At 44.7% G+C, this 14219-nt stretch overlaps 1 protein-coding gene across 8 annotated transcripts in view; it reads left to right on the forward strand.

Moving 5' to 3' along the window:
- The window catches only part of Hnrnpul1 (heterogeneous nuclear ribonucleoprotein U like 1), a 36627-nt gene that overhangs the window by 14365 nt on the left and 8043 nt on the right, over positions 1-14219 (forward strand). For all 8 annotated transcript variants that reach the window (XM_004872986.4, XM_021250852.2, XM_004872985.4 and 5 more), the window contains exons 7-10: positions 2249-2361; positions 6792-7058; positions 8623-8745; positions 8843-8971. In XM_004872986.4, the coding sequence (XP_004873043.2) occupies positions 2249-2361; positions 6792-7058; positions 8623-8745; positions 8843-8971 (632 nt within the window). The remainder of the gene's footprint in view (positions 1-2248; positions 2362-6791; positions 7059-8622; positions 8746-8842; positions 8972-14219) is intronic.

Here is a 14219-nt window from a genome sequence, read left to right on the forward strand (position 1 = left end):
CATACTAGATTCAGTTGGAAGGACCACTGTTACGGCACAGCTCTTCTACAGAGTTAAGTCTTACTCTTCTTCTTCTAGGAGAGAGTTCAAGTTCTCTTCAGAAAATTGTTCTCTTTCCTTAAAAACATCAGTTGCCTGTCTTCAAAACATACTGAAAATAAGTTCTAAAGCCACATTAAATTCTGTGTAGACTTTCTACAGCCTAACCTAGAGTAGATGGGGAAGCAAAGAAGAGTGGGGCCAGGGCTGATTGGTAGAAGCAGGAGGTGCCCACTGAAAGGCTTTGAATTTTCACAGGACTCCAGGCCTCAGTGACTTTTTTTTTTTTTTTTCTTGAGATAGGGTCTTGCTGTGTAGTTCAGGCTGACCTTGAACTCACTGTGTAGCCCACACTGGCCTCGAACTTGAGGTGATTCTCCTTCCTCACCCTCCTGAGTGCTGAGATTATAGGCATGTGCCACCATGCCCAGTCTCAGTGGCTTTTATCTACAATTTTCTGGACATTTCTTTTGTTTTCTGTACATATTCAAATTGGGTCATGCTATGAATACTATTGTGTTGCTTGATTTAACATATCATAAGCATATTTTTTAAAATAAAACTTTTGTGGGCCAGGGATGTAGTTCAGTGGCGCTGTGCCTGCCTGGCAAGCACAAGGTCCTGAGCTTGATTCCCAGTACCAGGAAAAAATAAATATAAAACTTGTGTGTGTGCACTATACTTAAATATACTTAATGAGTCTCCTTTTAGAACTCATCTAAGTTAATAGTAAATTTTTACTATTAAACACTAGAAGGGGCCGGGGATTTAGCTCAGTGGTTCTGGCACCTACCTCGCAAGCGCAAGGTCCCAAGTTTGATCTCCAGTACCAAAAAAAATTTAAACACTAGAATACTGGAGTTGTTGTCCTTGTGTGCTATTGTGACTTAAAAATAATCCTCAAAAGTAAATATATTAATTCCGTCCACACATATGTGGGAGTGTACACTTTTCATTTTGATACATATTAGTACTTTTTTTTTTTTGGTTGTGCTGGTGGTCTGGGGATTGGACTCAAGATCTCCTGCATGCTAGAAAAGCATTGCAGTGCTGAGTTACCTTCTCAGCCTCTTTTATTTTATTTTGAGACAGGGTCTTTGCTGTGTTGCCCAGGCAGGCCTCAAACTTAAGATCCTCCTGCCTCCCAAGAAGCTGGGATTACAGATGTGCACCACTGCCCCTGGCTTGTATTGGTACATTTTATTTAAAAATCATAGGTCATTTCATCTTTGTTTCAGTTTAACATGTAGGTGATGCATATTTTATATACTTGAAGTAAAACCCAACAGGATTGAACAATATGTCCAGGGTTATTTTTTGCTTGTTGGCTCCTGCTTTTCTGGCAGAATGCTCTTTGAGTTTCTGACCAAGGATCTGTAGAGAACCCAGATGTCAGCCAGGACCCTTGGGATTTTGATCAGATCCCTTTTGTACCCAGTTCTGTAGCCTGAGGAAATCCAATACCTTTCCCACAAATTGGTCCTCATGGTATTCCAGAAGCAAAACCCAGCTTCAGATTTGTGCCAAAACCCCAGTGGCACCAAAAAAAATTTATGACATTAGCAAACTTGATTAAATATTGATGTCACAAGAAGGGGGTACATATCAGTACAGAACCCCCTTTGTCCCAGCTCCTGTTGTCTCTGTATTTTCCCTTTCTATGCAGAGCAGTTCAAACACCTGTTCCCAGACCTAACACACCTAAACCCATCAGGCCCTCAGGTGGTTTGTATAATTAAAGGGCTTCCTTTCAACCTTCCCTTCCTCCCCCTCTGAAAAAGGGGCATCCTGTTAATAAAAGTAGTAAATGAAAAGATCTTTGTCTTCAAAGATAAAAGCATAGCTGGCATGGTGGCACACATGGTGTAATACCACCTGTTGAAGACAGACAAGAGGATCTCAAAGTTGCCCACCCTGGTCAACTCAGTGAGACCCTGTCTCAAAATTTTAAAAATGGCCAAGTGTGGTGGCCCATGCCTGTAAGAATCACTGAGTTCAAGGCCAGCGTGAACTACATAGTGAGACCCTGTCTCAAACAAAACAAAACAAAAAATTTACAAGATGACAAGACTGGGGATATAGCTCAGCATTCTCTGCGTTCAGTTGCCAGTACAGCAATAAAGGAGAAGAAAGCTAAAAGTATGTGGCAACCATGGAAATTATTGTGTCCATCACAGTTTTACCTGCTTGTTCCTATTTGTTCCATCAGGCGAAGAGCCTTTCTCCTATGGCTATGGAGGCACAGGGAAGAAGTCCACCAATAGCCGATTTGAAAACTACGGAGACAAGTTTGCAGAGAATGATGTGATTGGCTGCTTTGCTGTGAGTGCTAGCAACCTGTGGGTGTTGGCAGACCAGATGTTGAGCTGCAGAATTCTTTTTCAGGATACCTCTGTCCATCATCTGCTGCATATCCAGCCACTCTCAACATATTTCTTTGTTTCTCTTTGACAGACTAGAATACTTACTGTCCTTTTGTATGAAATTCTACCATTATACCACCTCTGGTCTTCTGTGCAAAGCTCTCAGGTGGCATCTTGAAGAGTTTTGGAGACATCAGGTGTATACAGCCTTCCTCCATTCCTAGATAAGAGTGATGTTTTCTAATCAAACCTATCTTTCTTTGTTAGGAGATAACCTGTCTGCTTTTCTTGAAGGTAATGATGTTGGCTCTTGTCCCACATTAGCATCATCTTATCCTAAACCCTCTCTCTTTCTCATCTCAAATTATTTGTACTGATCCCTTTCAGTGACTGTCTTCTGAAGCAGAGGCAGCTGCAAAACAGAACAGATTAGATAGTGCTTTACCTACTGCATATAGCAGATCTGGAGAGCAGTGACTGACGATCACTGTGCTATAATGTAATGGCTTTTGTCTCTAGGGCCAGAGTCCCTGGACCCAGGCCCTCTTCTGCCACTCTCAGGCCTGGACAACATCCTCTGCCTGTCTTTTCAGTCTCTTCTACCTGAGAATCTTTGCACCTACCTCAAATTTGTGTGGAGTCAAGTTAACTGATAAAAAACATGTAGAAAAAATGCCTGGCACATAAGTAAATATACCTCAAAATGTTGCCACAAGGGAGGGCCCAAGAGGAAGTGACTACCCGGATGGATGCTTCTTGCTTTTGTTCTCCCTCCCTCATATTTGTACATGTGTACTTTTTTCTCTTTTTTTTTTTTTTTGGTACCAGGGATCAAACTTGGGACCTTGCTCTTCCGAGGAAAGTGGTGGAACCACTGAGCTAAATCACCAGCCCTCTTTTTTTTTTTAAGTTTGAAATAATTTCAAACTCAAGAGAAATCAGAATGGAGAATTCTGAGGCCTTATGTAGATTCTAACATTTACCACATTGCTTTCTTTTTTTTTTTTTTTTTTTTTTTTGGTACCGGGGATCGAACTCGGGTCCTTGTTCTTGCGCAGCAGGCAGCGAAACCACTGAGATAAATCCCCAGCCCTTTTCATTTTCATATATGCATGCATGTGTGCATGTATGATTTGTGTTTTACCTGTTTAAGCATAGGTTGCATATGTTGTATCTTCATTCGTTAATATTTCAGTGTTTCTCTTAAAAATAAAGCTATTAGCCACGGTATAGTTACCAAATTTAACATTGAAATAATACCCTAGCCCTGCTCCACAGCCAACATTTAAGTTTTGTTAATTGTTGCAACAATCCCTTCTGGCTCGACTCAGTTTCTGCTGCAAGATCCAGTTCAGGATTATGTCTTCCATTCTCCTCCATATCTCTCGTCTCTTTTAGTCTGAAACAGTTTCTCAGGCTTCCTGTGTATTTCATAATCTTAAGACTTTCTAACAAAAATCTAAGTGTGTTTATACTCTAGAGTCAACTAAACCTTGCTGTTTTCCCAGTTAACAGTGATCCTGGCCATCTTTTCTGGCTTACAGACAGTACAGAGCTAGCTTAGCTAAAAACATTTTTTGAATAGTTAATTTATGAATATAAAAAGGTGTCAGACCTTCTCTGACATCTCCCCTTTCACTTATCCTCTTTAGAGACTTCTTTTTTCCAGTCCTGGGAATTGAACCCAGGTTCTTCATACTTAAGCTGTATCCCAGCCCTTTTTATTTTTTTATTTGATACAAGGCCTCCCTAAGTTGCCTGGGCTAGGCTCCAACTTGCAATCTTTCTGCCTTAGCCTCCCAGAATGCTTGGATTGCAGGTGTGTACCATTGTGCCCAGCTCTCTTTGTGTTGTTGTACAAATCAGAATGTGACAATATTTTCCAAATTCTTCTATCAGAGTATGAGGTTCTTTGGGTGTGCAGCAGGGTAGAATTTCCCAGTTTCTTCTGCCAGATCATCTCTACTTTCAGTTTTAAGATTTTGTGTACAATTTCCTTTGATTAGAGGATGCCACAAATTTATAAAGGCTCAGATTAGGAGGTTGGAGAAGGTGTGAAAATCATTGGTAGGATGGAACCAGAGAGGAGGGATCATTTGTGTTGGCTCTTGCATTCTCAATTCTCAAAACAAAAAGGAAAAAAACGGTTTTGGGGCAGAGAGAACAGGATAACTCCTTTCAGCAAACTGTAAGGAATAGAATACTTGGAGTCTAGGGAACACAAAGAGGTGTAAGAGATTGAGGCCATAAAAACAGGACACTGAATAATTTTGCCTTAAGAAATCTGGGGCTTTAGATCCAGACTGGCATAGAAACATTGTAGCTGGAGCCACCCAGCTACCATTGCCTCTTAGACAGATGGCTCTGTGGGTGGTGGATTTGTTAGTTGAAGGTACCGTTTTCTTTGCGATCTGTTAAGTTCATGTAATGAAGCTGGTCACTGCAAGGCAGGCTGACACCCAGTGTTCATTTCCATGTCAGAGCAGAGGTGACTGGAACCCCTCATGCGTACATGGGAAGACGTGGCAGGGACTGCACTGCAGCCTCAGGGCGGGATTCAGTCTGTGACCAGTGTTGGCATTCCTGTTCTGTGTGGGTTAGACTTGTATGCATATAATGGAATGCCGGGTGTGTGGCTCAGTTGTGGAGAGCTTACCTAGCATGTATGAGGCCTTGGGTTCCATCCCCAATAAAAGGGAGGGGAGGGGAGTGGACATGAAGTTTTGGTACAGAACTAGACCATGAGGGTGCTAAGGAGAGTAATGAGGAAGCTCCTCAGAAGAAGGTGCCTGCACAGCTCCTTGAAGGGCAAGTCCCAAAGTGGTCTACCAATTTGAGAGAGAAAATACTACATCTTAAACTTTTATGTCAAAAACTGGGTATTTGTTTGTAAGTGACAGGGTCTTGCTTTGTAGTTCAGGCTGGTCTTCAACTCAGTATGTAGTTCAGGCTGGCCTTGAACTTGGCAGTCTTCCTGCCTCAGGCTCCCAAGTTCTCGGAATATAAGCATGTGTCACCATGCCCAGCTTGGACCTTTTACTTTGCTTTGGTCTGCTGTCTCGTCTCAAGTTTTGAGCTTCCTTAAATGTAAACCTCTACTCTGGAACTAAATTGGTCTTCTGAAACAGTTTAGACCAGGCCACTCCCCTATTCAAAACAAGTCAGGAGTCTGCTCTACCATCAGCATCAAGTCAAACTTCTTAGGTGACTTTGAGAGCAGCTTACACACTGAGATGGGACCATAACTCCTCTCCCCGACTCCAGCCCCAGCCCCTGCCCCTGATACCTAAGTCAATGCCTGGCAACTTGTAGTGGTAGCTCACATTCCTGGTGAGCTCGGTATGTGTTATGTGCACTAACCAACGTAATCCTAAGAACAGCCCTATATGTAATAAAAAATATTACCACCTTCCCTTTTTGAAAAGGAAGCAAAATAAGAGAATTCACCCAAAGCCACACAAAATTAGTAAATGGTAAAGCTAAAACAAACTACCTTCTGAAACATAATCCATTAAACTTCAGTGACTCAGTAGTTGTTAGATAAATGTACATGGTCTCTGTATGGCTTTCCAGCTGTACCTGAAATTACCTTTCCCTCTATGCTTTATGTTTCAGCTTGTCTGTCTATAATCTCTTTCCACCAAGCTTGTACACATGCAACGCTTTTTGCACATTGATTACTCTCCTACCCCCTTTTATTGTACAGGACTAAGTTCCTTAGAGAAACTTGCACCTGGCAGGTCTTCTTACTGAATTTTGATAAACAGTATTGCTCTCTAGCTCCAATTGGTCCCTGAGCCCCATGGGGCCCAGATCACCGTAGACATGTGCACCGGAAAGAGTAGAAACTCATGGAATGTGTGTTGAACAAACAGATTGATTTGTAGAGCTGGAGTCAACTTTAAAAAGGTCCTGCTCTGGTTTTCCTTCATCTCTTTTTTTTTTTTTTTTTTTTTTTTTTGGTACCAGAGATCGAACTTGGTACCTTGCACTTGCAAGGCAGGTGCCAGAACCACTGAGCTAAATCCCCAGCCCTTTCTTTCATCTCTTATCTTTGTAAACTGCCCTTGTCAGTTTTGAGGACAGGGAGGAATGCCTTTTCCTTCGTCTTTGTCTCAGGTTAAGCATCAAATTCTTGAAACTTCTTAAAATTATTTATGTCACATCTATCAGGTTCCAGGTCTTGGGTAAGGAGGGGTTTTGCACTGGACATTGACTCATCTGTTCCCTTACACTGCCCAGCTTGCCTGAATGTTGAGGTGGGTGCACTAAAGTTTGGAAAGCTCACTCATTGTATTTCCACTCCCTGGTTCCACTGTCTCCCACTTGTGCCCCCTAGTACCTTAGGCTGAGATCTGGCAATTACTATCCTTTGGCTTTCTTTCCTAGGACTTTGAATGTGGAAATGACGTGGAACTTTCCTTTACCAAGAATGGGAAGTGGATGGGCATTGCCTTCCGAATCCAGAAGGAAGCCTTGGGGGGTCAGGCCCTCTATCCTCATGTCCTGGTGAAGAATTGTGCTGTAGAGTTCAACTTTGGACAGAGGGCAGAGCCCTACTGTTCTGTCCTCCCAGGGTTCACTTTCATCCAGCACCTTCCCCTTAGTGAGCGGATCCGGGGTACCGTTGGACCAAAGAGCAAGGCAGAGTGTGAGGTGAGTTGGGCTAGAAGTTTGAATTAGTAGCTGCTTCTCCAGAGTTGCCTTGCTGCCAGCGTTACCTCCCCTCTTCTGAGGTCATGCTGGTGTCCCCAGGAGACTAGGTGTGGTGAAAGAATAACTCACTGCATGGGTAACCTTGGAGGCAAGTGACCTTTTTGTCTCAGTTCCTCCCGGCTGGGATCAGTTAAAAAGTTGCTAAGTGGGCAAGGTATGGAGATATTGGTGTAGCTTAGGCAAAAAAGGGAGGAGCTAGTGGAGCCTAAGTCTTAAAAAGGTTCTAGCAGGAATAGCCACACTGCTCCTTGAGTGAGGCCAGAGTATGGGAAAAGGAGGCTGTCCTTGCAGCAGATAGGGACTCCATGCACTTCCTGATAAGTGTACTCTGGCACCCAGTGTTGGGGAGCTTAAGCAATTCCCCTCTCCTACCCAGAGCTAGCTAAAAATAAAAAAGACAAAAGGACCTTTGGCTCTAGTAGCTATACTGTTAACTTTCATTCAGTGGTTTGTGTTTATTCCAGAAAATTAATCTGGATGTGGTGGTGCATGCCTGTAATCCCTATACTTGGGAGGCTGAGGCAAGAGGATTGCCATGAGTGCAAGGCCAGCCTGAAATAGCAAGACTGTCTAAAAAAAAGAAAGAAAATTAAGAAATACGGAGAAAATTAAAATCTCCCATAATTCCACTGTCTGCAGATAAGTTTACATTGGGAAGTTTGGAGTCTGTCCTGATCTTTCCCATGCGTGTTTCATGTATATAATGTGCACTCGCATTTATAATTGCATTCTTAAGATAAAACAGTTTGACAACCTGTCCTTTTCACTTAATATTATTTTGTGTGCTTTATCACTACATAAAAACCTCTCTCTGAACTTTTTTGGTTTTGTTTTTTGAGGTGGTGTCTATGTTGCATAGGCTGATTTTGAACTCCTAGGCTGAAATGATCCTGCCTGAGCCTCCGAGTAGCTGGTGTTACAGGCATGTGCCCCCACACTTGGCCTTGAACATAATTTTAAAGGCCTCACAAACTAGTCATTCCCCTTGACAGGCATTTAGGTTAACGTCTAGTGTTTGCCAAATTCTTTTTTTTTTTTTTGGGGATCGAACTCAGGACCCTGCACTTTTGAGGTGGGCTGTGCCACCACTGCACTAAATTCCTGGCCCCCCAAATTCTAAATGTATTGATTAAGTATAATTCATAACCTTATGTGTACGCTTGGATTAGCATTTCAGAGTGTAGGAAGGTTGTGCCACTTTTCGTACCCTCCACAAAGCAATCCCCGTGTATTTCCTTGTCAGAGGCTGCTTAATCCTTCTTTTAAAAAAATGTAAATGCTAATAGAAGCATTTAATTTAATGCTCACCCCATATTAAGAGACACAAGCCTCATATCATTGACTCCCAACAACAACTGAGGTAGATGCTGTTACTGCTTCATTTTCTAGAGGCAACCATGAGTTTGAGAGTCACCATGGTGGCCACAGCAAGCCAGGGTGGTACCATGCCACCAATGAGTGCCACTGTTATTTGACAGCACCCCTTTCTTGTCTTGTACTGTAGATTCTGATGATGGTGGGCCTGCCTGCTGCCGGCAAGACCACATGGGCCATCAAACATGCAGCCTCCAATCCTTCCAAAAAATACAACATCCTGGGTACCAATGCCATCATGGATAAGATGCGGGTAAGGATGGCCTGTGGACTCTGCCTACCTACCTCCCACCTGCTAGGTGCTGCCTTATACTTAGGACCACTCATTCCTCACTGCCTCCTGCCCACAGGTGATGGGCCTGCGCCGACAGCGGAACTATGCTGGCCGCTGGGATGTCCTGATCCAGCAGGCCACCCAGTGCCTCAACCGCCTCATCCAGATTGCTGCCCGAAAGAAACGCAACTATATCCTAGATCAGGTATGGGCTGTTGGGCAGCATGTCCTCAGGAGAGGGGATGTGACCCATTGGATGCCTGGGTTCTGGTCCTTTTCTCTTTTCCACATAATGCTTGTCAACTGCAATACTGCTTAGAAAGATGCAGTTGTAGACCCTTCACATAGCTCATTGAGCCTAGTGTGTGGTGGGCTTCAGGTCCGTGATCCAGGCCTGTTCAGTCTCACCAGTAGTCCCAGAGATCATTATCAGTGAGTGCCACTTAGCAAGATAGAAGAGGCAGCAGACTAGGGCTTGAGTCTCAGCTCAGCTACTTGTGCCCTTGTGGGCATCTCTGTCTTTATCCTCTGAATCTCAGTCCCTTGGTCTGTAAACTGGGAATCATAATGACCCCACAGATCTACACAGGACCTGGCACACAGCAGCTCATAATTATTCTACAGACAAGGTGTGGTCAGCTCCTCCTAGCAAGGTTTTATTACTGGCATGTGCCACATGTTTTCTACAGGCCTTTCAGTTAGGGGTGGAATTCTTAATGTTGGGATCCAGGAACCTTTGAAAATGAATATAGAGGGCCTGGGATGTAGCTCAATAGTGCAGCGCCTGCTTGGCAAGTGCGAGGCCCTGCGTTCGATTCCCAGTATCAAAAATTTAATATAGAATGTCCTGTGCATATATAGTTGTGTCCCCCTTTTTTGAAAGCTAGATGGTTTTGAGTTAGGAATGTTGACCATGGTTGTCAGTATTCTCAAAAGGATGAGTGGCTAAAATGGTTAAGGATCCTTGTCTCAGTGTAGTGAGTTCTACATGTTTGTCATTTGTCCATAACCATACTTGACATTTGTCCCGAAGGCTTCCTCAAGTAGTAAGAGGTGTCTCCTTACTGTCTCCATTTGTAGTTGTATGAATAGGCCATGCATTTTGTGCTTTCTTAAAGACCTGAGTGCCAAGCATGGTGGCACATCCTCGTAATCCCAGCACTTGGGAGGCTGAGGCAGGAGTTCGAGGCCAGCCTGGGCTACATAATGAGTTAAGGATACCCTGAACTGCCTAGTAAGACTCAGTCTCAAAAAACCAAATAATGAATAAATAAAATTAAATTTTAAAAATAGAAGAACTTGGGCCATGGATTTAGCCCAGTGGTTCTGGCACCTACCACACAAGCGCAAGGTCCCAAGTTCAATCCCCAGTACCAAAACAAAAATGGAAGAACCTGAGTAATCAAATATGTAAACCAAGTAAATACTCAGCCCTGTAACTTTACTGAAGTGCTTTCCCATACATCTACATAGGTACTTGGTTACCTCAGTTCAGAGGAGTCCTGATAAAAGCGGAGCTGGTGATTGGTGATGGTGATTGGCCTGTCAGAAAGGAATTCCCGAGTACTAATTGCCTTCGTATGGAATAAGGAATCCTACACAGAAAACTTGAGCAGTGGAGGACAATCCAAAAGCTACTCATGGCTTTCCTCCATCTCAGCCCCATCAGTAATGTTTATTTTAAACTCTTAGTCTCATTTTGCCCCATTTTCCATGTCAGAACATTGAGGAATTTTTCTGACTTGGCCCCAATTGGACTCAGAGTCCTGAAAGGCTTAGCAGTAGTAATAATACCTTTTTTAGAATCCCCAGAAGAATTTTCTGCCTGTCTTTTTCTTGCTTTGCTGGTTAAATCAGCTGTGAAACCCATTTCAAATATTTGTCTCGGTGGAGGAGGATTACAGTTAGGGGTGGATTGTCTAACATCCCTGTGCAAGAGGCCTATGGCTTTCCTCAGCCCTGCACAGCTCAGTCAGGCACACGAGCTGAGCACTGTAAAGGCCCACTATCAGCCAACTTAGCTCGTGCTGACTTGTTCAGGAACTTGTCCAGAGCTGCACCAAGTGGTTCTCAGGGTCGCTAGCCTTCTGGTCAAGAGACATGCAGGTCAGGCAGTGTGATCCAGACCAACAGAAAGGTAGAGGGCTTAGGCTTTAAAGGTGAGGAAGAGGGTTTTCTGATTAACCTGAAAATGGACTCGGCCTGAATGTGTACATTACTCAGACCTGGAGGGAAGTCTAAAGCCAGTGATGTGACCTCTTTTGACCTACACCTAAATGGGTTCCAGAAAACTCTGGGCATGAGAGGGTGAGGGTGGGAGTGAGAGAGAGAGAGAGAGAGAGAGTGTGTGTGTGTGTGTGTGTGTGTGTGTGTGTGATGTACCAACCCTACCAGCTTTGTTGTTGAGGAATAAATTCGTACAAAACCATCTCCTGAGCTAGATGGAACATCCAAAGATCCAAAGGGGAAGCCAGTACTGCAGCAAAATCCCTGCAATTTCTGAAACTCCGCCCAAGCCCAGCTTTTCCTGAGTGGTCAGGCCTCTCTGCACTTGGCTGTCTTCCTCCTGTTATATGGGCGGACCTTGCAGTGCCCCCCTTGTGAGGAAAGGAGCCTCATCCTTACACAGGCCAAGTGAGACTGTGTGGCCAGGATTCTACCTTTGTCTGGCCCCCTAGATATGTCTCATTGGGCACAAGGACTCAGGTGTGTTGGCGCATCAACCAACATTCCATGATGGGCTGAGCAGCCTCTTCATATCATGTGATCATCCAAAGGAAACATCTAGAACATGAGGAGGGAAAAAGAGGTGAACTAGAGGGGAAACAGGCCTCATAAATCAGGCAGTCAGTTTATTGGAAGAACACAGCACTGCTGACTAACAGATGCCCAAGCCCATAATGACTGGGGCTTTGGTGGGAACTGAAGAAAGCTTTCAGAAGCTGGGTTGTCAGGCCAAGGAAGGCAGCATGATAAAAAGTTGAAGCTTTTTTCTAAGGACAATCTGGAGCCATAGTCATTTTCATCAGGGAGGGATATGACTAAATTGCTTGGCTATATAAAGGCCGTAGAGAGCCATATTGCCTCAGGTGACTCTTACAGGTGCAAAGCCCCTGAAATGAGAACATTTCTGGCCTCTCCCAGGCTACCAAAGGGCCTTGAAATGCAGTACAGATCAAGGGTTGCTTCTCTGTGAGGTGCCCAGATCACCCTGAGATGGGAGCTGTGGTCCAAGAGTGCCCTTAATGGGCCCTCTGAAGCATTGATCAGAATCAGGACTGGATGTGAAGACTCTGCCAGCCAGGTCTCACCTTCAGAACGAGTGGTTCTAGTTCTGCTTGTTTGCCTGTTAGCAGAACCACAAACCAGGGCCACAGTAGAGGCCCAAAGTAAACTGCCTCTTACTGGCAGGCATTGGAGAAAAGGAAGTTTCTTTGCTCCTCCCCTGCCATCCCCAGAACCTCAAGTCTCCATTCCTGACACTGTCCAGTTCTCTTTCTACATACGTGGTTCCTTCCACTGGGGTTCACCTGATTGAATCCAAAGAAAAACCCTTTGCTCACCAGCTTTAAATTTATCCCTTTGGGATCCTACCAGATTTCCCCTGCTGCCAGCCTGGCTCTGTTGAGCTGTGACAAGTGAGAATAGACAGGGCTGGCAGACAGCCTTTCAGAGAGCATGGGATATCAGCAGAAGCCATAGTCTGTGCCCACTGTATTTTCCCCCACATCTTCATACTGTCACAACCAAAATTAGCCATGCAGCTTCTCTGAGAAACCTGATTCCTATCCTGCCCACATCTCAGAATTGGGGTGGTCAGGAGCCAGGGAACACAGACAGCCCAGACTTCTCTCTCAGAGTCTGCATCTTCAAGCAGGGTGGACTGGGAGGAGCAGGGTCTGGGCAGAGAACACATGCAGCTGGAAAAGCTGACCTCGCTGTTGTTCTGTCTCCTAGCAACAGCCACCAGATGTCCCCAGTGACCACAGCAGTACTGGGCTGGCCTGGGGCCCTGACCTCACTGTGTTTGCTGTGGTAACAGCCACCAGCAAACTCCCTTTCCTCCAGGAAAACCAGGCATTTGCATTTCTGCTGGAGAGGTTTAGACACTCTTCTTCCCTTCTAGCCAGAGTAAGCAGGGGAGGGGCGGTCTTGGTCCTCAGAGCATCTGAGAAGCTGGCTGTCAGAGCTTCATCCCAAGACAAAGGCCAGCTACTTGTGAGTCTACTCGCTCCACCCCTTTCCTCACATCCTGTGAAGTTCCAAAGGACTAGCCCTAACCTTGTTGGCAGTATTCCTTCTATTCTGTTTCCTCATTTGGGGCATTGACAAGGCAGGCCTGCCACTCAAAAACCTCCCAATGTGTTTTTCTATGCCCTCGAGGTGCAGAAGGGTCAGAATAGGATGGTTTGTGGGCATCAAACACAGTAGACTGGGTTATTAGCACAATGGTCTGAGGCCTCATTCACCCTGGCAGTTACTCTGGCTCTTCCCCCCTACCCCAATCTGGGATTGAACTCAGGACCTTGCACTTGCCAGGCAAGCGTGGCACCACTGAGCTACATCCCCAGCTTACTCTGGCTTTTGTGTCAGGAGAAAAACTTATTTAGCCGGAGGAAGCCAAATTCTGTCTTCTTATGTGTAACTCAATGCTTCCTCTGCTTCACTTTTTAAGAATAGGGTCAAGGAAAAGAAGTGGGAAGCAGGGACTTAACTTTTGCCCTGTAAACCTGTACCATTTAAAACCCTTTGTGGTTCAAGGCCCAGTAATAGTGTGTACCGACCACTCACTTCCTAGCCATTTCCCTGGCATGTATGTCAGAGCCAGGGGAAATGGTTGTTTTAGAGAACTCCTGCACCCACAGTCCAGATCTCCCACAGGTCTGAACTTACGTCCCTGGACTCTATTCTTATAGTTTTGAAAGAGGAGTCCTGGTACTTTCCATTGGAAGCCACTCCTAGGACAATGTCAGTCCTGTTGACCTTATTTAGATTCACACTGTGTTGACTTCTTTCCCTGACCTGTGCCAGAAATTCTCATATCTGCAGATCCTTACCAGAGCCAGGAGAAGGGTAACATTCAGAGGAAAACCAAGGAGTGAAACTCTTAAGGGGAACACATCTACAGACAAAAAAAAAACAGTAAAGGGCACAGCTGAGATTTCATCCCAAGGCCTGTATTCTTTACGTCCTTCTTCATTGTCCCTGTCTTTTCATTTGGGAAATTTGTGCATCTTAACCTTCCCTTTAGTCTGGGTTGCTTCAAGGTAATATCACAATGTAAATATTCACAGTATCTCCACCTAGTGATGACCATATCAGTGGTTGCTCACATTTGTTTTGTTGGGGGTTTTTTTGGTGCTGGGGATTGAACTCGGGGCCTTGCACTTACGAGCTGGTGACAGAACCACTGAGCTAAATCCCCAGCCCTACTCACATTTGTTGAGTGGTAG

This window comes from Heterocephalus glaber, unplaced genomic scaffold (genome assembly GCF_053883595.1).
Source record: "Heterocephalus glaber isolate CG9 unplaced genomic scaffold, H.glaber_assembly_v1.0 deba00001744, whole genome shotgun sequence".
In the NCBI taxonomy this organism is placed as follows: domain Eukaryota; kingdom Metazoa; phylum Chordata; class Mammalia; order Rodentia; family Bathyergidae; genus Heterocephalus; species Heterocephalus glaber.